A 27308-nucleotide genomic window follows, 5' to 3' on the forward strand; every position below is an offset into this window, starting at 1 on the left:
ATTGGGAAGAAATAGGTATTGACGTTCGTTAAGATGCCCTTTGATTGTCTTGGCGTTAAGGCCGAGGGAGCCCAAGAGTCGTTGATTCCGTCCCCCGTTCGAGTGTTGGTCATGTAAACAATAATATTTCTTGTATAGTTGTATATATACTTATCTTCTCATTAATTTATTTAGTGGTTTTAAGCATTTTTTATAGGCAGTTTTTTATTTTTATTTTTTATTCTCCGGCATGAAAAAGATGCAGAGAGGGCTCATGCTGTAACACAGTTTTAGAAGTTGGTTCTGATCTGCTTTAGGATGGACATTAATTTGGGACAAAGTTTTTGCTTTAAATTGGGATTTTTTATTTTTATTTTTTTTAATTCAGTTTATTAAATTTATATTATGCTTAAAAAATACAGTGAGAATAAGATTATGATATAATCTTATTAAAAATATATGTGAGAATTACATGCTTTAAGAATATATGTTAGACAAGAGAATAAATGCTACCAATATAGCCTTGGTCCCCCAAAGTCCCTTCCCCAGAGTGTGTTACTGAATTCCAACCAAAAAGTTTATGCAATGTGCTTTATAAGCTCGTCTCTAAGGTGTTGACAAATCGGTTAAAAGAGGTGCTTCCTGATACCATCTCTAACATTTAGAATGCTTTCATCCCGGGTAGACTGATCACAAACAACATTTTGGCAGCATATAAGACTATGCATACCATTTAGACACAATGTGGAGTATGGTGGGATATATGGGCATAAAGCTGGACATGAATAAAGCCTATGATAGGGTTGAATAGGATTTTCTAGAAGCCATCATGGAAAAGCTTGGTTTCTCAGCGAGATGGATCAGGCTTATCATGGTTTGTGTTAGGTCTATCTCCTATTTTGTAGTTGTAAATGGCAATCCAGTGGGCAAGATTTTCCCTTCTAGAGGAATTAGGCAGGAGGACCCGATCTCACCCTACTTGTTTCTACTTTGTGCTAGATCTTTGAGCTCATTGCTGCAACATGCTGAAAATATTGGAGTTATTTCTGGAGTACCTACTTCTGTGAAAGGCTCAAAACTCAGCCATTTATTCTTCGCATATGACAGCTTATTTTTTGCAAAGCAAATTCGGTTGAGTGGATGCGCCTTTTAAAAATCCTTGGTACCTATGAGACAGGGTTAGGACATAAATTAAAAATGCAAAAGACATCCATTTTCTTCAGCAGGAATACCAACCTCACCAAGAACACATGAGATTCTCACTGCATCCGATTTCTCTGAGGCCCGAAGAATTGAAACCTATTTGGGGTTACCCACTTTAGTAGGAAAATCCAGAACAAAAGCTTTCAAAGGAATTAAAGATAGAATGTGGAAGAAGCTTCAAAATTTGAAGGTCAAGTTCCTCTCTCAAGTAGGGAAATAGATACTTTTAAAGGCTGTGATTCAAGCCATACCAACTTACAGCTTGAGTGTCTTTCAAATGTCGGTTGGTTTTTGCAAGGAGTTAAACAATATGATGACAAGGTTCTGGTGGGGACACATGTCAAACTCAAAAATTTCTTGGATGAGCTGAGAGAAAATGGGATGTGCAAAGTTGGCAGGAGGTTTGGGTTTCAGGGATCTTATTATTTTCAACAAAGCTTTGCTTGCCAAATAATGTTGGAGGATCTTGCAACAGCCTAACACCCTCGTGGCTAGGATCTTCAAAGGAAAATATTTTCCCCACTCCCCATTTTTGGAGTCCTCCCTTGGGAGCCGCCCGTCTTTGCTTGGAGGAGCATCTTCTCAGCAAAGGATCTTCTCCAACATGGTTTAATATGGAGGGTTGGGAATTGCCAGAATATTCAGTTATGGGGGGACCGATGGCTTCCTGTTTCAGTTTCATGTTCAATCCAATCTCCCCACCACTTGCTTGCTGCGGATGCTAAAGTAGCAAGTCTCATTAATTCTCACGCAAAGGAGTGAAAGGCTGACTTAGTGAATTCTGTATTGAATGCAGAGGAAGAACATGCGGTCCTGAATATCCCCTTTAATCCTTCCCTTCCACCTAACAAACTCATCTGGTAGGGCACCAAGAATGGAGTCTTCATTGTCAAAAGTGCCTACCACCTTAGAAAGGAACTTCAACAGCGTATGGTGGGAGACTGTTCGGATGTGGACAAGGAAAAGGATGTTTGGCAACTCATTTGGTTTTTAAAGACTCCAAATTCTGTAAAACATTTCCTTTGGAGAGCTTGTAAGAGTTCAACCGAAAGGGGTGGACTCTAATTATGCCCTTGCTGTCTTGTGGAGGAGGAGGATGTTCTTCATGCTGTGTGGAGTTACCGAGCTGCCCATGATGTGTGGGTAGTGGCCCTTTGATTTTCCAAAAGATCAGCTTCCTCGGACACTCTTTTCAACAGTTCTTGAGCTTTTTCTCCAGCAGGCTGGGCGTGGGATGATTTAAACTTAATGGCAATTTTGACCCAGCGTATATGGTTCAAGCGGAATAAAGTGGTTTTTGATGATGTTCTCCTTCATCCTTCCATGGTAGTGCAGGAGGCAACAGTGGGGTTGGAGGCTTTTTTGAAGAGCAATGCCCCTCAGTTGAACAGGGAAGCAGAATCTAGCCCAACAATGCTTACTAGAAGATGGCAACCCCCTTACCCAAAGGTATGATCAAAATAAACTGGGATGCTTCTATAAACAAATCTACGAGTTGTGTTGGTTTGGGGATTGTGGCCTGTGATCATTGTGGTTTTGTCCTGGGGCAAAATGTGCTTTCAAGAAGATTAGTGTGGAACCAGTCATGGCAAAAGCAATGGCAGCTTTGGATACTTGTCTCTTTTGCAAAGATGTGGGTTTTTTTTTTACATCATACTTGAGGGGGATGCATTGCAGATTGTCCTTGAGATCAACTCGGGTTCACATTCTCTATCTCGTTTTGGCCAATTCATTGATAATATTAAACATGAATTATCTTATTTTAATTTTGCCATTTTTGTTCATGTACCAAGGGAGCTGAATTCAGTTGCCCATGTTTGAGCAAATGAGGTCCCCGTCCATTGTTTAGAGCATGTGTGGTTGGATTGGAAGAAATTCCTTCTAGTATCAGTGATGTTGCACTTAGGGAACAAGTGTGTCCCTAGATCCTTTTGTTCTTAGATCAATTTTCTCGACTACTTGATAATGACGGTTGATGAATTTGTTCAAAAAAAGAAAAAAAGAAAAAAGAAAAAAGAATATAGGTTAGTTTAACAAATTGGGTTACAGTTTGAAAGAAATTTTGTCTACTTATATGATATTTGAGCTTTTTCCTGGCCCCAAATTTTGTGATAGGACAACTAATGGTTTATTTGAATTATTTTTGATAATATTAATTTAGCCAAAAAAAAAAATTGTAAGTAGTATTGTGTAAAGATAATTTCTTTCTACTTTTGCAAATATTTATTTGGAGGGATGGTTCAAGTGCAATTTTCTTTAGTTAGTTATGTATATAAAATATTTTTTCATTGATAAAAAAGATTCATCCTAAAAAATTAGAACTTAACAAGAAAGTTAAATAGAGGCCTAATTTGAACATTTTCATTGTGAAGAGTGGCTGGTTGTTGCTAACCAAACACGCAGGCAACTCAGATTCTGGGCGGGATTTGCTGGCTAAGCTCAGGCCTGAATATATAGCAAGCAGTAGGTCTAAAAGAGATTATATATTGAGAAGTGCTATACTTACATAAATTTTTTTTACAAAAGTTATTTCTCAAATTATGTGTCAATCATGGATAAGATCTATCTTTTTGAAAAATGTGTTACCATCTCATAAGATGATAACACATTATTTGAAAATCATTTTTAGGGATAAAAATTTAGGAAGTAGAGCATTTCCTTATATATCACAATCCCCCCGTGATTTCGCACCCTTTTGACATTAATATGTTTCTTAATTTCTAATTTAATAAATTTTTGGAATATGCTTCGAGCTAGCATTAGTATATCGATGCCTCTATTAGGTATTTTTATCAAATTATTGACGAAAAGGGTGCTCATATAGACACCATTGTATCTTACATATCGGAGGTAATTAAAGAAAAAACTCTTAAAAAATCACTTGAATTAGATTCTCTTATTGTTCCCAAAACTAAAAAAAAAACCAAGGAAACCAAAAGTTGTATCCTACATTTAGGGAAGTAAAAGTGGTTCCCTTAGCATTATTTTTAGGTTTAAATATGTTTTTGGTCTCTGAGTTTTGAAAACTTTATTTTTTAGTACTTGAGTTTCAATTCACATCACAGATAGTACCTTTGTTTTGGGAAAAGATCGACCAAATTAGTATCTTAGTCAAGTTTTTTATCCAAAAACTAATGGCCCGCCAAGTGTGGGGTTGGCACGTGTTTTAGTATAAAAAAATAAAAGATTAAAAATCTTTAAAAATTAATTAAAAAAAATATTAAAAACTTAAAAAAAATTGAAAAAAGAAAAAGAAAAATAAGAGGGGTGACTTGGCCACCATGGGGGTGGTTCGGCCATCGGCCACCCCATGGCAGAAAAAAAAAATGGTAAAGGGTTTTTGGCCCTTGGGAATGGCTGAACCACTCCTATGGGCCATGAGGGTGGTTTGACCACTCTCAGATCGGCCAGGCTAGCTCAGCGACAATCTTCTTATTCTTTTTTCAAATTTTCAATTCTTTTTTTAAGTTTATAATATATTTTTTTTGATTTTTTTTTTTTTATATTAAAACACGTGTCAACCCTCGGGGGTTGACACTTAGTGGACTATTAGTTTTTGGATGGAAAACTTGATTGAGGTACTAATTTGGTCTTTTTAAAAAACGGAGGTACCATCTGTGATACAAATTGAAACTTAAGTACTAAAAAATAAAGTTTTCAAAACTCAGGGACCAAAAACGTATTTAACCCTTATTTTTAATATAAATAACTTTCTCTTTCCAATAGCATTTATTTAAAATAATATTTAAATGATTTATCTTTCATCTCTCATTCTTTTAGCATTTAATTTAAATGACATAAATTTCCTACAAACTGGTTTGTAAGAAGTTTCTTACAATCCACATATAAAAATGACGTGTCCTTTAAACATGTGAGAAGTACATGTTCTTTAATTAATGCTATTAAAAAAGTATGTAAGAAGCACATGCTATTTAAATAACATGTGATTCTCACATGCTAAATGACACATGCCAATTTTATATGTAGGATGTTTTCTGTCCTAATTTAAGTAATATTTAAATGATATATGAAAATGATAATTGAAGCTATTGTAAAGTGTATTTAAATAGAAAAAAGAAAAAGTGGGTTAATTCTTTAAATTGATGAAAAATTTAAGAGAAATTGTTGTTAGTACTCTTAAGACTATATATATATATATATATATATATATATATATATATATATATATATATATATATATATATATATATATATATATATATATATATATATATATATATATATATATATATATAGGTTATCCTAATTGGACACATTTAATGAAACGAATTAAACCTTATAATTTTAACTTGCTAATTTTGTATTACATTCCTATGAAATAGGCAATTCGTGAAAAATTGTGAAGCTTATAAACCGAAACTATATACCATTTGGGTGGGTGTTAGAGTCTCCCATGGCCACTAAGGTTGACCGGCGATTGAGGTGTGGTTTCTTAATATATATATATATATTTAATTAATTAATATTATGGCACGTCAAACAGAGTGGGGTTTACTTAAGCAGTCTAGAGACTACAGCTATTTAATTTTAATATAGAGAGACCCACTTAGCCAAGTAGCCAACCATCAACCATATATATAATACAGATGAGATAAAACAATCAAAATTAATGTCACCTCAATTGTGTTAGTTGTAACTGAAATATGGAACAAAAGAGTAAACCAGATATTTAAAAAGACTAAGTCTAAAAAGTTTTGGTACATATGGACCGAGTAAAATTAAAGGGATTGATGAAAATTTGAAAGGGATGTTTACCCAACACGTACAAATCATGTGTCGTCTGTACGTCTATTCTAAAGTGGTTGATTAAATTATAAATTAGAGCAGCTGCTCTGGTCATGTGGCAATGGTTTATCGATCACTTATCTTCTCCTTTCGATTTTTTCAACGACCAAAGTGGGAATTGTCGGATTTCAACTTAAAAAGATGCGCACGAGGAAGTATGAAAACAGGAATAAATCCATATCCAATGGAGACAACAAAGTGAGATTTATTCTAGTTTTACTTTTAATTAGCAATAATAATAAATATTTTCTTTTGCAGGTTAAAGTTAAATTTTTGCACAACTTACAGCAATTTGTGAACAAATTATTCCGGTAGAAACAATTCATCGATCATTTTAATTGATAGCTGCACGCGATCCACGATTCTAATATATATATATATATATATATATAGGTAAAAATGTTATTATTATTATTATGTTTTAAGAAGAAAAAACACGAAATAAAAATTTTAATGAACGAAGCCTAATACTACTAGTATCCCATATATTTTCCCTTCCGAAAGATGTTATTGTTGACTGTAGGAGGTTTGTCTTGTAATTAAATTAAAAAATAATAAAATAAAGGCTTACAAAAGACAAATAGAAATATGACATGTTTTATTAGAGGTGATTGAGTGAGTCCCACAAAAAGTGACTTGTGAATCGAAAACTCTCTGTTCTCTCTCCTGAAATTATTTTTCCTAAAAGAGCCGGCTGCCGTTCACTGCCTCCTCCTCCCCCTTTCTCCCCTCTTCCCCCTCCCTTTCTCATCTCTTTGGAGGCCCTATATATCCGTCGTCCCTGACGACTTATCTTAATTCAATGAGTCCATCAACTTTACCTCCACATCTGAAGGTCCATTTGTAGCCCCCATCTGTCATCCCCATCCTTAGATCCCATCACTTTTTCAAGTTTTTAAATTTAGGTCTATCCATTTTTTGAAGCTCGGTTTCGTTGGCAATTGGTAATTAACATATTTACAATTGCCCTTTGTCTTCTCGGAACATTGACATTCTTGTAATATGTTAATTACGTGTCAGCTTTTTGAGTGGCTACAAATTGAACGTTGTAATTTGTAACTTTTGCAAGGGTGCATTTAGCACTGTAATTCCGTAGATAAAAAAGTGTAATTTTAAACTAAATTGTAGAAAATGAATTGTTTAAATTGCGTTTAAAAATAAATAAATAAAAATTTGCGATTTAAAAGTACAAAAAATCTGTTTTTTAAAGTTGCAGGTTTGATGGTTTTTTTTAATTTTTTAAACTGTATTTTTGAACGAGACTCTTCTCAGGTAGTGACAGAAATAAATTCCTCTCCCCCTCACCTGTCTATAGCTGGACATATCACATAAAGTATTTTACAGGAACTCAAAGATCTTCACTCTTCCTCCTTTGTTCATGTTAAAAGAGCTTCAAATGCAGTGTGGCTCATGTATTGGCTAGAGAAGCTATGTTGAAAAATCTAAATGTCTGCTGGAGATCAGATTTTTCTTGTTGTATTCAAGATGTTATTGTTAGGGAGAAGTCTTTTTCCTAGATCCTTTGTTGGGACTTGGATCATGATGTATTTGGTAGTCTTTGCAATGAAGATTTGTTTCTTCTTTGTTAAAAAAAAAAAAAGAAAAAAAAAAAAGGAAAAAACCTAGTAAGTTGGTGAGGATCATTAATTGTCATCCCGAAAAAAATAATTCATAGATTCAACAAGTCTCAAATAAATAAATATATAACTTTACAAATTTTGCATACGTACTAATGGGTTGACATTGACCGATCGACGCATCGTACCTCCGTTTCGACATCATACATAAACAAATTTTAGTCGGGTCAGGAAAAATAAAATAAAATAAAATTTATATCCGAAAAATTAAATGTCAATGAGCAAAAACCAAAAGAAAAAACAAAATCGATATGTCGACGTGTAAGAGCTTTCCTCCCTTAGATTTCCCAGCGGACGAAGGATGTGACCCACCCACGCGATTAGTTTCCAAATGAGAAATGATACGGTATCAAATTCTTTTACCAAAAGATGGGTGTCAAATGATGTAAAGTTATTTATTAGTATTTGTAGTATTTTTTTTTATTAATTATTTTAATCATTTTCAATAAATAAACTTCACATCATTTAATATTCATCTTTTAGTAAAAGAATTTAGTACACCTATCATCCTCCTTTCCAAATTTGACTACCTTTTCGCAACTTGCAAAGATAGAATAAAACCTCGACGGCGAAGAAGATAATGGCCCTGATCGGGTCAAGTCTGAAACTTGGAAATATTTATATTTTCTCCCACCGATCGAAGAAGGAAAAGCACCCGCTCCTTCCTCTCCGTTTGGCCCGCTCGACTCGATGGGGCACATAACAAAGGTAAGAGATATCATAGGCCTAATCAAGGATAAGGCCTCCCAAAGCAAAGCAGCCCTTCTCTCCAAACCCAGGAAACTCTCTCTCCAATTAGCCCTCCTCCGCGCCACCACCCACGATCCCTTCAATCCTCCCAATGACAAACACATCGCCACCATCCTCTCCTTTGGCCACAGCTCACGCGCCACCGCCGCCGTCGCCATCGAGGCCCTCATGGACCGCCTCCAGAGCACCCGCGATTCCTCCGTCGCCCTCAAGTGCCTCATCACCATCCACCACGTCATCAAGCACGGCAGCTTCATCCTCCAGGACCAGCTCTCCGTGTACCCCTCCAATGGCGGCAGAAACTACCTCAAGCTCTCCAACTTCCGTGACGACTCAAGCCCCATCACTTGGGAGCTCTCTTCATGGGTACGATGGTACGCGCAATACATAGAGACCCTTTTGTCTACCTCTAGGGTTTTGGGTTTGTTTCTTGCCTCCTCTTTAAATACTATAGAGAGAGAGAAGCATGAAGAAACAATCTCAGCGCTTATGAATGAGGATTTGCTTAAAGAAACTGTTTCGTTGGTGGGTTTGATGGAAGAGATTTGTAAAAGACCGGATTCTTTGCATGTGAAAGGGAACAACTTGGTGGATGAGATTATGGGTTTTGTTGGCGAGGACTATTTCTCGGCGACAAACGAGGCTTCGATCCGAGTCAGTGAGTTTAGGGAGAGGCTGAATGGTCTGAGTTTCGGTGAATCGGTCGACTTGGCTTGCGCTTTGAAAAGGTTAGAGAATTGCAGGGAGCGGCTTTTGGAGTTGTCCACTGGAAAGAAGACGACCTTGATCGATTGCTTTTGGAATTTGATAAGCGAGATTAAGGATAGGGTTGGGAGGAAGAAGGTGTACGAAGATGAGGAAAAGTTGTTGATTAGGGTGAAGAAAGAGAAGGTGGCCGAGTCAGCTCGGTTTGCTGAGCGAGTTCTGAGGTCAGGGGACTCGGTCCGGTTCTCTTCCGGAAGGTTGGGAATGGACGGGTTTCCTTTTCAGATTCTAGAGTCAATGGAACCGTATGCATGATTGAAAGTTCCTTTCCGCTCTATGCTTTCGAATCTATTTAATTTGTAAATTATTTTTTGGTCGAATGAAATTGTTCATGCAAATTGATTTCTTCGGAACCACTGATCAGACCGGATGTAGTAGGAGCACGGAATTAACAAAAAAAATAGAAAAAGATATTTAAACCTAGTGAAGCTAATTTATAATCCTTAAATTTTGAGAAAAAAAAGTATATATGAATAAGTCGCCTGGCCCTATCAGCTGGGATATGCTCGACCCTCTCTGGTTCATTCATGGTTGATTTAGAGAAAGCGGGGAAAGCTAGGATTGAGTTGGGTTGATTTTCTTAATCAGTATCCCCAGGCCAGCTCGCTTCTGAGCCGCTCTGACAGGCCCTATAATTTTATGCATCCCATAAAAACTAGGGACCAATATAATGGCTGTCGGTGTAGTGCTAGTTTGGTTGGGTTTAGAGGATGATGTAAACTTTAATCTATTATACATGAGCAAAAGCCACTTTTGCTAGTTTACATAAAGAGTTTTAAAAAATATCATACGTTCGATTATCTATTTTTAACTCTACATCAATTAAATATTTATTTTTATTCTTATTTTATTTTTTTTTCTTTCCTACTTTTTATCATTTTATTCTACCGACCAATTCCCAATCCTTCACCAAGCGTGCTTTCTAACTGAACCAACATTGTCAACATTGTGATTTCAAAAAAAAAAAACTGAACCAACGGTCCAACATTGCCATTATTTTTTCTCAAGAAAAAAAAAACCTGCCCTTATTTATCCTTAAGCTGCCACGTGTCTTACCAAGAGCCACTCCACCCTTATCTTCTTTTGACTTCTAGAACTCCTCTCTTCACTCTGCACGCAACCATTCTTCCCATTCTTTATTTTTTGAATGAATATTCTCTCTCTCTCTCTCTCTTCCTTCATCTTCAAGCTTCTAACTTTACAGAAATTGCCATGACACACCACCTCCTCCACCCTCCTCTCTCTCCTCCCACCTCTAGCTCCCTCACGCCCAGTCCCTCTCATCTCCCATTTCAATCGCCTCCAGACCCAACTCTTCGAAGCCGTCGCCCACTAAAGAAGAGGAAGAAGAGGAAAGAAGAAGAAAAAGGCGGGAGGAAGAAGAAGGAAGAAGAAGAAAAAGGCGGGTGGTGAGCGTCAGACAGAGAGACGCAGAGATCGTCCTTTTTGTCCGTGAAAATACAATAAAAAAAAAAAAAGAAAGATGTATGAACAGTGCAACGCCCCATGTAGCGTTGTACTGTTCACAAATCTCCATCAACACCAGTTTAAGTTTAGGATAGAGAAGCCGATGGAGTGGGCTTTTTATGCTTTGGTTATCTATTATACATTTACAGTGGGTTTTACATAACCCACTGTGAATGCTCTTATGTATGGTCGGTCGTGAATATTTTAGTCAGTGGTGGAAAGGGTTCAAAATAACTTACAATAATAGGTCGATGAATAGGCTAGAATTTCATAAGGGTTAGAATCTATTGAAAAAGAACTTTTAATCCACAAGAAAACAAATAAGATATATCGAATAGACATGACAGTACTCGTCTGACTCGGAGAAACCGTTAGAAAAAGAAAAGAAATTCGACGACTCTAATTGTTTAAACTTCACCAACCGGCTAACCAATAGCTAGCTTTAGAAGCAAAGAAAACCCAGAAAATTCGGCTAGCTAATTCTATAATTCATTCTACAAAACTTCAATATATATACCCGTTTATCTTCTTATAACATGCATATATATATATATATATATATATATATATATAAACCTGAATTAAGCAACTAATTAAATTTGGAAAACTAAACTTAATTAAAAGCAAGTAAATTTTACCTACGAAAGAAACATCAACTACAAAGACTAAATCTCAAAACGCAATAAAATTGTCTAAATTAAAGTAGGAAAATCTCAATGCAATAAAAATGACCAAGTCCTATTAGGAAAATAAACAAAAGATAGCAAGTCAATTTCACTGGAAGAATATTTCTTCCAATATAATTTAAAAACTCAGGAAAGATTCGTTTTGGGATGGGAGCATCCAGTGGTGGCCACTTTCAAACGAATTTTCTAGTTGATGCGGGGTTGCTGCATGTCCTACATTAATTTTGAGTTTTTCTTTTGGACATGGCCTCCGGAGAATGGTGGTCGAACAAATCTTTTGGATATGGCGGTCCCTCGAATGCTTTTGCGAAATTTCCTCCGGAAAAAATTCTCCTTGGACCTTGGAGGTCATATTCGACTCAAAACCGTTTTCTTCAAAAGGAACTGCTTAATTCCTCCTCCTCTACTGCATATATTGGTGTTGGCCATTGTTATGGCCTTGATATTTTATGAAGGAATTTGTAATGACATAATAATGAATCGAGATTTGGTGGTGGGACATGTTATGGAATAACAATAAAAGTAACAATTTGGCACTTGAAAAGGCCAAGTTTTTTTCTAACACACGCCTATAACCTCAAGGGTTTAATATAAATGCAAATACTTTTGATATCTCATTCAATTGTAATGTTGAGCTTAAATACAAATGACACTCCCCAATTAACTACCCACTAACCCATTACACTTAAACATACATAACTGCTGACCCAATTAACTGTAAAGATATATAACATCCGTACGTACGGATGTTATTCTTGTTTGTTTTGCGGTGTACGTGGCCTTTGGCGAAATTGCTGGGTTGTAATTGTTGCTGGCTCCTTCAACTCGATTGGCAGGTTGCAATGGTAGTTGAATCGGTGCTACCTGCAACTCAGCCTTCACGAGCAATTAAGGTAACCGTCTCGATCAGCATCATCCTCGCCGTCATTGAGACTCTCTTCGTAGGCTGACTGCCTATTCAGAAGTTCGGTTGGTGCATTCCGACTTCTTTAAGTCCAACAAAACAAGCACTTCAAATTCATTCCAATTAGATATATAAGCATGTTGCTTCATCTTTTGCAAATTTAGGGTCATTATATTATTTTCCTCGGTGTATTCTATCGATTCTATATATATATATATATATATATATATATATATATATATATATATATATCATATAATAGAAGAATTACTTAAAACATTGCATAATATTGTGACAAGTGGCATTTTAAAATGTAAACAAATGTCTATTTAATATTAAACGGTGAGTTTAAGTTAAACATTGATTTTGCCAATAAAAAAATTCACTGTTGTTTCAAAAACTGAAGCGGTCATTTTTTACAACATTTCAATTTTCTTTTATAACTCTATCTTAGCAGTTACAAAATCACTCTGTACAACGAAAAATTGTTTGCTTCCCATTGACATCTTACTATCTTGGCATCTGATCTATCAAAAGGTACTCTCTCTCTGTTTGTAAATTGTGAGGATCATACGTATTTCAAGATTATATGATTATTTGTTTTTTTATGTTTTTTTTTTTTTAATTTGTAATTTGCTGTGTTTTTGCATATGATTTTCTGTTATTATCTTTGTTAACCATTCGTCCATTTTCTTCCTTACTGTCTTTTTTTAAAAAAAAAAAATTATCCCCTTCATTTGGGTTAGGACTTCAAAATTCTTGAAAACACATTGTAGAACGACAGAAAAATGTTGTTGAGATTTATAGTTGTAGTTCTTATTTCAGAACAAAAGATCAAAATTACCCAACAAAAAAATAAGCATCTACAACCGAAAAAAAAAAAAAGAAAAAAAAAAGGAAACCGGAAAAAAAAAAAAGGAAAAAAAAAAAAGAGACTGAGATAAATGATCCTCACTTGCTGTCGTTTCAGTCCATTTTCTCAACGAAAGTCGCCAGGTCAGCCATTGTTTTGACAGACAAATGATTCTCACCTCCTCTATCCTTGCGCCTTCTACCATGGACGAAAGGAAGTCCAGATTTCTCATCTTCTCCGTCCAAAAGCCATGGACAAAATGAAGGCAAGTGGACACCCATATACCACCAAACCAATTTCTCATCTTCTCCACCCTAAAGCCATGGACGAAAGGAAGGCCAGCAGCACCCATATACCATCAAACCAATTTCCTAGAGATTATTATTATTATTATTATTATTTTTGATGAATCAAAATCTTTATAAACCAAACACCAAAGAATCACACCTAAAGGTACAAGCTAATCACAGGGAAAAAGGAACAAACAACCCACAAGCCCTACCACAATCTAACAAACTACACAACAGTCAAAAAACACGTCCAAAAACCAGCATGCCTCAAACAAAACCACTCAACAAATACAACCTCAAAACTGCAGAAAGCAAATACAAGCAGCTAACTACAGAAAAATGCCATGAAGATTCCACAAATCAGCAAGATGAAGATTCAAAGATGAACGTTTATAAGGACCCTTGGCAATGACACGAGCCCGAATCTCCCACTTGATCGTAGCAAAAATTCTCTCTTCAGAAAAAAGAGTATTACCATGTAGAATATCATTTCTATGTTTCCACAAATTATATACAGCAGCACCCAGACTTAAAATGCACAATCTACTCCACAAACTATCATTTCTCAGCTCAACTATACACCATTTTTCAATTTCTTCCCAAGATCTTTTTGGCCCAGTCACCAAACAAAGAGATAAAAGATTCCTCCAAATATGAAAACTGAAACCACACTCAAAGAATAAGTGCTCTCTAGATTCCAAACAGCATCGACAAAAAGGGCAAAGACAATCACCCATAAAGCTCCATTTCCACAATTTACTTCTAGTAATCATAGCATCTTTAAAAACAAGCCACAACATAAAAGCTTGCTTAGGAATAGCTACTGAATGCCAAACAATCTGCCACCATTGAACTTCACACTCTTTTTGCCTAATTGCTTCCCAAGTAGCTCAGCAAACATAGGACCCTTGATTACAATTCCAAATAGGCTGATCAACCTCTCCAATAACTACCTCAGAAAGCTTACTTTGCAACTCAACAATTTTATCCAATTTTGCAAAAGGCCAAAACCATCACCATTACGGATAATAGTAGAAATTATTCTTCACCCTGATTTTTATTTTATTTGCTTCTCTTCAATTTTTTCCTGGCCTTGAGACGTGCGCATGTCAGTGACGTTGACAACAGATAAGCAGCCCAACGTCTCTATACATCATCAAACAAAATTGAGTAAAATTGGTATTTTCCATTTTGCCCTTCTCTCATGTAAGAGAGGACGTTGAAATTCGTTTGTTGGATGAAATTTTGGAGAGAAGGGCATTTTTAGGATGAAATTTTGGCTTGCGATATCAACAGCATAAGATCACTCCTATCTGATGTCAGAACCCCCTGGATATAATCAAAACAATGTACATGGTATAAGATGAACGAATGGTTATGAATTCGCTTAGAATTATAAATAATATGTTTGTTTGCATTCAATACCGAATAATAGTTTTTTTTTTCCTCCGATTATGTTTATCATGTTTCGTTATGATACTCATACTGTTAAATAGTATTGTTCTGTGATTGGATATTAGTTAAAACATACATGAGTTAAAAGCATAACATATTTCAAAAGTTGAAAGAACGAATTCATGATATATACCGTACGTCTTTAAATCAATTGATAGAAAATTGGTTAATTGGGCATCTCATACAGAGCTCTGACTAAGCAATAGATCAAACCAAAATGTTTGCACCACATTTGTATAGACACGTGGTTTTATAGAATGGATGTTTGTCTCGGCCCTTATCTCTAGAATATATATTTACTATTTGAGAAGTTTCATAAAAGCATATGCCCATTCCAGGAAAAAAAAAATCCCTAATTTATAAATTTATCATATCATCTTTAAAATGTCTTCACATTTTTTTTTTCTTAAATGCTATTTTCACCTTCTCAATTTCTTTCTTTCTTTGTCTTTGCTTTTTTACTCTTTAAATTTTATTTTGTTTGACTTCACAAATGAAGAGTCTAAATACTCTATTTCTCTTCTACTTGAACATGCTATTGGTATAAATGTCTGTCACATTTTTAAATTTTTGTTAAACTGGTAGTTCTTTCTTCTCATGTACTTAATTTTTGGTCAAATCACCATAGTATTTATAATGCCTTTGGAATTATATTTAAAAGTATTAAATATAGGTGGTCTCTCAAATTCTCTCTCAAAATAATTTGAAAGATACATTAAGCTCATCCTATTATCATTCCCAAATTAAGGTAAGTTCCCTCAATTTATTTTGTAGCATTATTTTGACATTGTAAATAAATTGCAATGCACATGGAGGTATGTTCCTAATATATATTTCTTGATACATCAATATTGTAATTCATAAATTGAATTGTTAAATGCTTATATTATACTCTTCACCATTGCATTTTTTAATTATTTTCTTAAGTACTAAATAATATTATATGTTCTACTTGAGTTATACGGCCAATATTATGAAAGTCTTTATATATGTACATATAAAAGAAGGATAGGGTGTGCTTGACAATGGCTATTTTTAAAATATAAAAATAAAAAAAAAAAAAAAAAATTAGTTTATAAAATGGATAATTATTTGTTTGGTGATCTTTATCCAGTTCTTTTTGTTTTACACTATTTTGTGCATTACAATATTATGTAATTGTTCTCCTGAATTAAATTTAGTAAATGTAAATATTCAATACATGTGATTTCTTTTACTTAATTTGAAAACAATTTGCAATAAGAGTGCAATTTCTTAAATAATTTGAAGTCGTGTATTTATACTTTTTTAAGTTTACGTCATTCAATTTTCATATATACCACAAATTAAACATAATATATAATTTTGTGGTCAATAATTATAATTTGTAGTTGATTATGTACGCTGATAATTATATAAGCCCTCCATTTTATGTTTTGTGAGTTACAGTTAACTTGATATTTCCCTCCAATTTGAAGGTACCATGTATACGATAATAAGAAAACAATATTTATAATATTTCGCTTCATGTTTGGTGGTTTATAAATTGTTAATTATTCATTATTTGATTATGGTGAGTGTGCGATTTTCTTAAGTTGAAATATGTTAATTGTTAACAATATTTTCTTTTTGGGTTCTTTTAATCTATATTTTGGACTGCAGCATGTCAGGCAAACATTATAAGAAAGATAAACGAGATCCCAACGGACGCTTGCTTACTAAGCCTTGTACGCTGGGCATGTCGCGAGAGATATGAAGTCCTCCGTATTCGTCCTTTCATGGTGAGGACTCCTAGCATCAGTCGTGGGAGGAGACGACGTGTTCAAGTACATCGAGAAGGGATATCAAACAGGGGACTCGCTCATGCGTGCGTCTCTGATCCTAAGAGAGTAACATCACTAAGTCACTACCAACACTTGCATCAAACGCCTGAAGTTATTAATTTTCACTACATGATTGATTTGGAGTGTCAAGAAGAGACAAATGCACCACCGCCTGAGTCCTCCAACAATGAGGACGATCATGTTTGACATATTTCAATTTCTCTATTAGAAATTCTCAAATTTCTTGTTTAAAGACTTGATAAATTTTATGTAGCATTTTAATACAGGTTATCTAGTTTGTAAATATTGAATACAAGTTATTCCAATTATGTGAGTGTACTATTTTGTTCTTTTGCTTTTGTGAATTCCTATATATGTGTAAAATGTCTCTTGAATTAATATCTATAAAAATTGAATACATGTGATCTATTATCCAGTTTGTAAATATTGAATACAAGTTATTCCAATCATGTGAGTGAACTATTTTGTTCTCTTGCTTTTGTGAATTCCTATATATGTGTAAAATGTCTCTTGAATTAATATCTATAAAAATTGAATACATGTGATATATTTTGCTTCCTTACGAGATTATTTACCATATACGTTTATGTATTTTTATTATTATTCCTAAATTTTTGTTTTGTTTTTATTTTTATTCAGTTTTAATTAATAAAAACCCGCACATAACGCGAGTTACATGCTAGTTTCTCATAAGAGGATAAACGCTATTACCTTCTATAATTTTATCTAGATAACTTTACAGCTGTTATGAATAGTACTTGAAGTTAATTATTGAATTAATTTAATCTCATGACTTGAGGCAAGTAGGGTTTAATTAATTTGCCACCAAATCTTTGACAACATAATTAATGAATCGATCAAATGACTATTATACTTTGATGTTTCAACATTAGAATGAGTACACATTGACATTTTCATAGGCCCAATTAATCCCCCCCCCTTTCTCTCACAGACTTAAGAAAGAAATTGTGGGTTATGTACGTAAACATATTCAAGATTAGAGATATGGCAAAATAATGCATTAATTGCGATAACGGTCAACCTTATCTCAAATTAATGATGGAGTAATAGAAGTAGTGCAATTGGGCAATTTATTGGAAGAATAACCTTGGCAACAATTTTGACCTAGCACCAAGGCAGCCCAAGCAATGAAAAACATAGTCCCAATTAAGGGAATCATAAGCTTTCATTAAGTCAATCTTGAGAGTGCAACGAGCCTTACCCATTGTTCTATGATAGTTGGACACTAGTTCTTGAGTAAGCAAAATATTCTCCACTATACTTCTCTTTGGAACAAAAGCACCTTGATTAGAGCTAATTACCTCATCTACTCCGGCCACCAATCTATTGGCCAGAATCTTTGTAATACATTTGTAGACCAAGTTACAACAAGAAATAGGCCTAAAATACCCCACAGAAGTAGCATTCTTTTTCTTGGGGACAAGGGTTATAATTGTAGAGTTGACCTCCTTAAGCAACCTACCCAAAGAGAAGAACTCCATAATAGCATCACAGACATCCTCCCCTACAATAGGCCAAGCTTATTGAAAAAACCCCGCAGAAAACCCTTCAGGACCCGGGGCTTTGGTTCTATCCATAGAGAGAATAACTTGTTGAATCTCATCTTTAGTCACCCGAGCCTGCATGCGCTCAACACAAGGAGAGAACTTCTTACAGAACAAATTAGCAACTTTATCAGCCTTTACGTGAGTGAATTCATGAGAAGTATGCCCAAGGAGATTCTGGTAATAGTCCAAGCTATGTCTTTAATACGTTGCATATCAGTGACCCTAGTCCCCTCAGCATCCAATAAGACTAATCAGATTAGAGGAATTCCAAGCTTTAACCACCTTGTGGAAAAAAACTGTATTTCCATCTCCTAAATTCAACCAATTATTCCGAGGCTTCTGCTTAAAAAAGTTCTCTTCAGCAGCTGTGATAGAAATTAGAACATGCAAACATTCTCTTTCTTTTTGAAGCCAAGTAGCGTCTCCATGAGAAGAGAGGAATGCAGCCTGGGCAGCAGCCAACTCTTGCCTAACTTGAGACACTCTCTGTCCCAAACCCCCAAAAACCTCCAAGTTTTTCACCTTTAAAATTCGCTTCACAGTCTTAAGCTTAGAATAAAGCCTAAACATAGAATAGCCTTCTACATTGATACTCCAGCCTTCCGCAATCCAATCCAAGAACTGAGGATGGTCAGCCCAAAAATTAAAAAATTTAAAAGGCTTAGGACCATAGCCAATGAATTGCTACACAAAAACAAGAATTAGAGAATGATCCGACACTCCCCTCTCCAAACATTCCACAGCAGTGTTGCCAAAGTGTTGAAGCCACTCCAGATTAGAAAGGGCTCGATCCAGCTTTTTGGAAATAGAGATCCACATTGATTGTTTGTCCACGTATGGAAACAGCCAGGCGCAGCTAGATCGATCCTCAATCTCCAAACAGCTCAAGCAGTCTATAAACTCATGTTCATAGTTAGAAAACCCTTCCTTACCACTTTTCTCCTGATAAGCTCTAACCACATTAAAATCTCCTGTAACAAGCCAAGGAATCTGAGACGCTAACCCCTTGACAAAGAGGAGCTCTTGAAATAACATTTTCCAGCCCAATTGACGCAAAGTTGAACTAAATTTGTTCTGATACTGTTTGCTAGTAAATAAAAACGGAAGATCGATCAAAGGTGAGAAGTAATTCATGAAGGAAAAAAATAACGAATAGAAAAAAAAAAAAAAAAAAAAAATTCGAGCAGCCCAAAAAAATAGAGAATAACTTTGAAAATATTGACATATGATTATAACTTATAAGTCGAAGTGTAGAGCTATGCCCACAAGTTGGGCTTATATAGCTGATACAAATGGGCTTTTTGTCAAAAACATTGAAAGTCTAATTATTGCATAAAATTAAACCACGAACTAAAAAAAAAAAAAAAAGATTGTCAAAAATACGGTGAAATAAGGTAATAAAATAACTACTAAACAGGAAAAAAAAAAAAAAAAAAAAAAAAAAAAAAAAAAAAAAAAACTTCATAAAATGGCAAAAACAAAAAACAAAAAAATTAAAAATAGTGATTTGGAAGAGAAAATAGAAAAATTTCAACCTAAAAAATGACGCTCACCAAGCATAGCTGGGTGGCCACAACGTGTGCCGAATAGAGCTTTTTGGATTGGCATGGGATCTCATGTGAATTTTGATACTTGTAACCCAATTATATATTCATGATTCTATTGATTCTTATCATTTTTGTGTTGATCTTTTCTATTAAGATATTTTGGCGCTATTAATTTAGAATCTGACAACTCAGCATCTATTGATCCTCCCTCGATCGTCACCATTTAATTAATATAACTTCACTTCTATTTTGTAAAAAAAAAAAAAAAAAAAATCTTTTAAGTAGAATACTATGTGGGCCGGTTTAAAAACAATAAAGTGCTCTTGTAATTTCATTCAGGAATGGATCTGGTAATTACCAAGGAGGCTTTTTAATGCCAATGAAGTTCAAAAGCCATTGGAAGTACGAGAATTGTAATACAACTCAGATAACTCAACCTATATATGAGCCCATATCCTGCGCCTAATGGATGCATGTTATTAATTATCAAAACCACACTACTGTTCTTGCTTCGTGTTGGCCTCCCACTTCACTAGGTGCATCGTAGCTTTCTCTGCCTGAAATTTTAAATTAAGCACAGGAAACAAAACGAGCTCAGTCTGTATAGAAAGCAGAAGTAATATTGCAGGAATTTAATTAGAGAGAGTTAGAGGGTTTTTTTTTACCTCTTTTTCCCAGTCACATCTTATGGTAATGATGGCCAATATCAAGGTTTGAATTGCTGTCCCACCAAAGATCATTCCAGCCCAAATTCCCTGATTGAGATTACTATCACGTGTTATTAAATCACCAACAATTATTCCAAAAGAATAAGCTTAATTAATGAAAGTCTCATAATCAGCTTAATTTGTGTGACTTGAATTAATAAGATAAAACAATACGTACCATAACTCCTAGATGGAAGGCCCATCCCATGAAAAATCCGAGAGGCAACCCAATCAGATAGTAGCAACCTAAGTTTATGTAGGCAACATATGATTGCCATCCCGATCCCACAGCCACGCCTACTCAAAAATAAATAAGTATAAGAATACGTCAGCTTTTCTTTTTTTTTTTTAAAAAAAAAAAAAAATATATACCTAATTAATACACTATTCAAATAATGAGGACAAAAGATATATATGAAAGAATTAATTAAGCTAGCATTACCAGAGAGAACTGGCTGAACACTATTGAGAAAAATAGTGAAGGCTAAGAGGACTGAAAGCTTGTTCACTTCTTCCAGGACAGGTTTGCTTGAAGAGAATATCAACGCAAACTCATTGTGGAAAATCATAATCAATAACCAGAAAAAAAGACCAATTATAATTGATGTTACCACCGATACTGTCGTGGCGAATTTGGCTCCTTTTCCATTGCCAGCTCCAAGCTCATTTGCCACCCTCACTCTGTATTATTTTATCTCAAGGGTTTAGTGCTACTGAAATGTGTACAAACGTACGTAAATATATATATTTGTTCTTCTCTTATTATTATTTTAATAAGGCCGGCCGCTCGAAATAATCCAAGCAGTGACGATTATGACGACCCATGCAGGCGATGATAGAGCTACAATAATGGTGTTTTGATTTGCGCGCCCACTCCCGTAGTCCCGTGCATTGAACGGCGTAAGGCTGGGCACTTTACTAGTGTATGTTTCTCATGATCAGGATCATGATCATTGTTCTGTCCTCATCATCATCTTCGTTTTTGTGGCATCATTATCATTAGTTGTGTCGTTATTATCGTCATCTTTATTGGACGGGGCCTTTATGGTCTCTTCAAATTTCTTCAAATTTTGAGAATTTTCTATGTATATATATATATATATATTCTCTGTTGAAATTAATAAATTTCCACGACTTCGGCCCCTCTAAAAAGAATGAATCAAAGAGTTCAAAAGAAGTTTCAAAAAGATTATAATATCTAGCATATACGGAATTATTAAGACTATGCATGATCAGCAAGTTACATATTCATATATAGTACTATATATTTTTCAAAAGATTAATTAAATAAGAGATATAATGATTATATATATTTGTTAAAAATTGTTTTCTTTCTTTTATTTTATACTGTCAAAACACAAATATTAACCAACAATCTAAAACATAAAACACTTTTAAAAACATAAAAATATTTTTCACTTTTATGTCAAATTAATCTATCAGACAAATTAAAATTGTTTCTTATTTCCGTCCTCATGACTATTGTTGTTGTTTTGTCTTCGTCAATATTTTTGTACATTCTTTACGTACGCGTCACTATGCTCGTTTCTTTGTGTTGTCTAATTTAGACTAATTTGGAGACAATCTGTCAAACGTGAACTCGAAGCTAGCTAAGCTGACACTGTGACATGTACGTGATAATTAACCTTCTTCCACGAAGGTTGTCTTGTATAAATTAATGAAAGTGAAAAGCATATATGTTGGCGTAATATTGATTCGTTGCACCCATTTTCAATTTTATGAAATAATAATGACTTTAAAGACTAATTTATAAGGACACAGAATATATATAATATGTAAATTTCAATTATATGAAGTAATGACTTTCAACTTGGGTTATATCGTTTACAATCAATCATTCAATTGATGACCTTCACAAGCCAATCATCCAGTAATTAAATTCGGGTGATAGTCAATACACGAGGACTGATTGGAAGGGGACGGGCCTTGGCCCCCCCTTTTGATTAATATAAGCTTTTTTTAATCAAAAAGTATTTATTTATTATAAATGCCGGTTGGGGGACGGTTTTTCGTCCCCTAACAATCAATTCCGGTCAATACACTTATCCCATCTTAATTTGTCACATACAGATCGAGATTTTAAGTAATTTTACTGTTTGACTTGTCAATAATTTGAATAGTAAATTAATATGAAAAACTTATATGATGCCTATTTATCTGAATAAGTTTTGGACAGTTTATCCACCTATTTGAACATATGAATTTTATAAGAATTCGCTCGCTATATGGGTTGCCCCCAATTTGCTGGTGGTGGAATATGATTTGATCTCACAAGTTGCTAACTAGAGGATGTGGTGAGCAATTGTCTTGAGGTGCACAGTACTGAGACTCACCAATTGGGCATGGGATCCACCGAAAAAAACTTGACATATAATAATGTAGTAGAAACAAAAGCAATGCAAGGGAAGGTCGTGATCAAGAATATATTACCCGGTTGCGGCAAAGAATGCAAGAGGAATCATCATCTCCCATCCGTTTATTGCCATGCTGCCAAACGGGACAAATAATAGGACAAGAGTCCACAATCAACAAAAGATTATTCAATAATAAAAGAGTACGGGTAGAGGCCCTACCCAGGTTACATATATATATATATAAGCTATAGGGAACGGAATAACTTGAAGATATATATTTGTGAAAGTAAAAGGCAAATAATTTTAAAAAAATTTCGATTAATAATATTTAAAAAAATTATGCACATACAATCTCTATACATCTCTAGATAATCAAGTTTTAAATCCATAATTAATAATTAATGAGATGTGTTGAAGAAATATTTATATAATTTCTCTAATATTTGTCTGACAAATTAAATAGAAAATAATATTTGTAAACTTTTTATGCCTATAAATTTCTTGTTTATAAATCTGATTAGTAATTAATATTTTTAAGTCAAAATAACCAGATATGAATCCACATAACCAGATATATATATATATAATGTTTGCAAAGAAGAATATATAATTATATATAAACCCTGCATGCTCTTGATAAAAGATCTTAATTACCATATGGACAAAGAATCCACGGCAATTTCAGCATTCTGCAGATTTCCAGTCATCAATATCAGTATTCTGTAATACCAATTCTCTAAGCTGCAAATTCGAATTAGAAAGAAACAATGTCAAGTAAAAAAGAAACAGTAAAAAGTCATCAGATTCGAAAAAGTAAAAGTGGAATCAAATATATGGTTGCTTTATAGGATCGATCCAATGACGTTAAGGTTTTAGGGAGATTCAGATCGAGAGAGGTACCAAAGCATGAGTCCGGAAGCAGCTGAAAGTTTGACAAACTCCCAGAGATGAGAGAATGCTTCAATGGAGAAACCAGTCCATGTAAGAGGACAACCACCACAGACAGCATAACCCAGAAGCCCAAACACCGTTACCCACCAAGAAAAGCTCAAAGTCACTGCAATTCCAACCACTCCAAGTTGAAGCCTATACACAAACAGCCAACTTAGAATCACATGCACCACAAGTGCCACCAGAGACACCCACGCAGTCACCGCATTTTTGAGCTGGCTCTGCAAGAATCTCGTCAGAGGGAACTGAAATGCAAAGCTAAAATGAAGTGGTATCATCCACATAGTCACAACCCCAGATAGCTCCGCTACATCTGAAGGCTGTCCCAATAGCTTCAAGACCGGAGAGGCAAAGAGATAAAGAGGCAAAAGCAGCATGCAACACATGAAAAGAACGATCCACGATCGCTGCATGTATACACCCAACATGTTGTACTTTTTGGCCCCAAAAGCTTGCCCGCATAGCGTTTCTAGAGCGCTTGCCATTCCCAGCTGATAAATAAATAAACCATATCATGATATCAAGAATCATTTGAAAACAAAACAAAACAAAAGGTGACTATATGCAATGAAGATAGAGAGCCTGTCGCCGCCGCCGGGGCGCCGTTCGGTTTTCGAGAAATGGGAGATAGCTAATGAGAAATCAAGTAATACCAAGAGGCCCAAGTCGAAGCCAACGATGACATTATTGGCAATGGAAATCGCAGCGAGCTCAAGATCACCCAAGTGGCCGGCAAAGGCTTGGGTGATGATCAACATGGAGTAAGAGGCGAGGCGGCTGAAGATTGCAGGACCCACTATGTGCCACAGCTTCTTAGACTCGATCCAAACCCTCCGAGCGAGATCTTGGTCTTGATCATCTTCTCCATCTTTCGATGGGACGAGTGAAACGCAATCTTCCAATAAAGGAACCTTCGCATCCTCTACTGACGCCAGGGTAGACATCTCCTCCTTCTATAGCCGCTGGTATCTTGTCTATGGAGCTCTTGGGATCCAAACAGCCGTAGAGAGAGCTCAAACTTCAAAGAGTCATTCTTTGGAGTAGCCCTTTGGTTTGTGATATATAGTGGTTTTCAGAACAGGTGTTTAAATAATATATTTTTATTTCCTTAATTGCTTCGTCAAGAAAAAAAAAGAAAAAAAGAAGAAGAATAATCATGTATTCAGGAGGGATGTGGTGGGACGGAGACCACGTGTGAGCTTCAAATCTTCGTCGTTTTGCAGAACAAAAGTTGGATTGAGGCGGGGCGGTTAATCTCATCTGCGGCACTAATCTAAAACTGTGGTCACTGCTTACCGCAACTCTTTGTATGGTTGCACCCAACCATACAATCCAGTGGTGTTTACGTAAAGCCTAGAGGCCATGTCGATCGATAACATCAACAGAAAAAATAACTTGAGTGTTCTTATCGTTCTTATCGTTTCGTGCTGCCACGGATGCATGTCGTATTGAATACTACCATACATTGTATATATATATATAGATATATATATATATATCTGATTAAATGTTTGATAAGATAGCTAGTGAAAACGGCATGAATAAGTACTGTGGCAACTAATTAAAATTCCCTATTTTTTAAAAAATCCCTTTCAACTTTCCATCATTTTTAATAAAGTGAAAAGCTCGTCAATTTAGATGAAAAAATAGTTACGTGCCTTGCACAAATAGTTGAGGAACTTTATTGAAAATGACTAATATATAGTTGAGGGGCATTTTTTATATTTTTACCTTATTACTAAATGTAATTATAGCCATTATAATTGAGCAAATAAGGGTGGGTGGGGATAGGATTTCTTTCTCATTTGGGATGCACTGGAGTCATTTCACATTAAAGAGTTTCTCTTGTTATATTTAATAATATATGTACATGCATGCACGGTACCACCTCATTTAAACATATTTAGTATATAATAATATATGTATAGTATTAGATCTATATTAATTAATCTTCATCTTCGAGTTTGGCTGCAACTGCATTTTGGTGATCAAGTTCTCAATCAATATATAAATTTATAATGATATATGTATAGTATTAGGACGTTAGGTGTATTTTATTGTCTTTTATTTGGCAGAAAGAGGTGTGATTCGTGAATGTCCAATCAGAGATGAATTATTTGTTTTCCCTTTGTTTTTTTTAAGCAATTAAAGAACTTTGTCCGTTTGCTAATAAACTTTGTCCTTACCATGCCATTTCATGGTTCCAGTTGTATTAGCCAGACCAATCAATTATTACGTATTTATAGAAAGAGAAATTCGGAACATTAGTGAAGAGCGCTCCACGTGGTAAATAGTAAAATGAAGAAATTTATTTTATTTAATAATGCATCCCGCATCCATCTCTTTTTTATTATTATTGGGCATCCTTCCCATGTCAGTAGTACTCTCAAGTCTACTGATTGAAAGTTTTTAAATGATAATAATTAGAAATTTTTAATTAAAAAAAAACACGAAACTGTTTCTTAGTTAATCCGCATTTCTGTCGTTAGTAGTCTCAAAGGTCTCCCTCTTCTTTTAATGACAATTATGAGACTCAAGACACGGAGTGCAAAGTGAAATCTTAATACATGTATATAAATTTTTAAGCATCATTTTTTTTTTTTTTTTTTATGTCGATTGTTAAGATTGAATTCGACATGAATTTTATATTATTTGATATCAAGGATGTCAACTATCATATCGAAAATAAGATCGGACTCGACTTTTTGAGTATGTGATAAAATAAATTACAGTTTTATGGTTGAGATACGGAAGTAGCGATCTATATATAAGTTAGATTAAAATGCTTTGATATTATGAGCGTTGCTAAAAGAGAAATGGCTACCATCAAATCAGTGTCGATATAATGCATAATGGATGTTGGTTACATAACGTACATTATGATATGTTCCGATCTTAAATGTTCTACATTACTTAAATGAAATCTTATAATTATGAGTATATAAGCTTTTCAGTGTTAAACTATCTACTGATACAGGCACATTTACTCCCAGCATACATGATCCAGCTCAGCAGTCAGCCAAGCTCAATCCATTCACCAATTGTGGAGTAACAACAAACTGAGCGAGTGCAAATCCTTTGAGCAGTACGTAACCGTGAATCAGCAACAAATTGGGTGGAAAAGAGATGCTGTTACAATGCAGAAAAGGAAACTAGAAATACTGCATAAAATGAAAGCTACAATAAAACGATTGCATCCATTCCATGCTAGCTGACTAGCTGTCACGACAGAATTAGGACAATTCCTTGTAACTGATAAGCTGCACATCCTCTGTATATACATAATGATATGTAATTATGTACAGAACAGTATAATTATCTGTATACATGATCATGGAAACTGGAAAGCAAAGGGAAAGAATCAAACCTTCGTTGTCTGATTGTGTCCCACGAGAAACTGATGTTATTGTCTGCTGTTTAAACGAAACTAGAAGGCAAAGGAAATAATTCGCTTTTGATTGTACGAGGCAATTAATATAGAGAGTCCTTTTTATCTAGACGTGGTGTAAACCCAAATATTTATGGCATCCAATAATTGTTTG

At 34.9% G+C, this 27308-nt stretch overlaps 3 protein-coding genes across 3 annotated transcripts; 1 reads left to right on the top strand and 2 right to left on the bottom strand.

Annotated features, from left to right (window-relative positions):
* The first annotated feature begins 8160 nt into the window (after positions 1-8160).
* LOC133864834 (putative clathrin assembly protein At4g40080) lies at positions 8161-9478 on the top strand. Its single transcript, XM_062301261.1, has one exon. The coding sequence runs from the start codon at positions 8316-8318 to the stop codon at positions 9393-9395; it is 1080 nt and encodes a 359-aa protein (XP_062157245.1). The 5' UTR covers positions 8161-8315; the 3' UTR covers positions 9396-9478.
* An 8231-nt stretch (positions 9479-17709) lies between these two features.
* LOC133862536 (uncharacterized) lies at positions 17710-19221 on the bottom strand. The gene is made up of 4 exons (XM_062298369.1): positions 18883-19221; positions 18469-18807; positions 18185-18360; positions 17710-18097 (listed from the first exon to the last, which is right to left on the bottom strand). The coding sequence occupies exons 1-4, from the start codon at positions 19219-19221 to the stop codon at positions 17710-17712; spliced, it is 1242 nt and encodes a 413-aa protein (XP_062154353.1).
* An 814-nt stretch (positions 19222-20035) lies between these two features.
* LOC133862258 (protein DETOXIFICATION 27-like) lies at positions 20036-25175 on the bottom strand. Its single transcript, XM_062298031.1, has 8 exons — positions 24420-25175; positions 23716-24257; positions 23470-23556; positions 22892-22948; positions 20883-21121; positions 20619-20737; positions 20399-20488; positions 20036-20290 (listed from the first exon to the last, which is right to left on the bottom strand). The coding sequence occupies exons 1-8, from the start codon at positions 24708-24710 to the stop codon at positions 20231-20233; spliced, it is 1485 nt and encodes a 494-aa protein (XP_062154015.1). The 5' UTR covers positions 24711-25175; the 3' UTR covers positions 20036-20230.
* Between the last annotated feature and the right edge of the window lie 2133 nt (positions 25176-27308).

Source organism: Alnus glutinosa, chromosome 3, assembly GCF_958979055.1.
Source record: "Alnus glutinosa chromosome 3, dhAlnGlut1.1, whole genome shotgun sequence".
NCBI lineage: Eukaryota > Viridiplantae > Streptophyta > Magnoliopsida > Fagales > Betulaceae > Alnus > Alnus glutinosa.

Bases quoted from the DNA above. Each gene is read 5' to 3' on its own strand.
- LOC133864834 (XM_062301261.1), top strand. From the start codon at position 8,316: ATGGGGCACATAACAAAGGTAAGAGATATCATAGGCCTAATCAAGGAT.
- LOC133862536 (XM_062298369.1), bottom strand. From the start codon at position 19,221: ATGTTATTTCAAGAGCTCCTCTTTGTCAAGGGGTTAGCGTCTCAGATT. The intron at 18,361-18,468 runs GTGGTTAAAGCT...GACTATTACCAG, and splicing joins ATACAGTTTTTTTCCACAAG to AATCTCCTTGGGCATACTTC. The intron at 18,098-18,184 runs GTTTTCTGCGGG...CTCTTTGGGTAG, and splicing joins AAAGCCCCGGGTCCTGAAGG to GTTGCTTAAGGAGGTCAACT.
- LOC133862258 (XM_062298031.1), bottom strand. From the start codon at position 24,710: ATGTCTACCCTGGCGTCAGTAGAGGATGCGAAGGTTCCTTTATTGGAA. The intron at 21,122-22,891 runs GTAATATATTCT...AAAATAATACAG, and splicing joins GCATTCTTTGCCGCAACCGG to AGTGAGGGTGGCAAATGAGC. The intron at 20,738-20,882 runs GTAATGCTAGCT...ATTTTTGAGTAG, and splicing joins TGTTCAGCCAGTTCTCTCTG to GCGTGGCTGTGGGATCGGGA.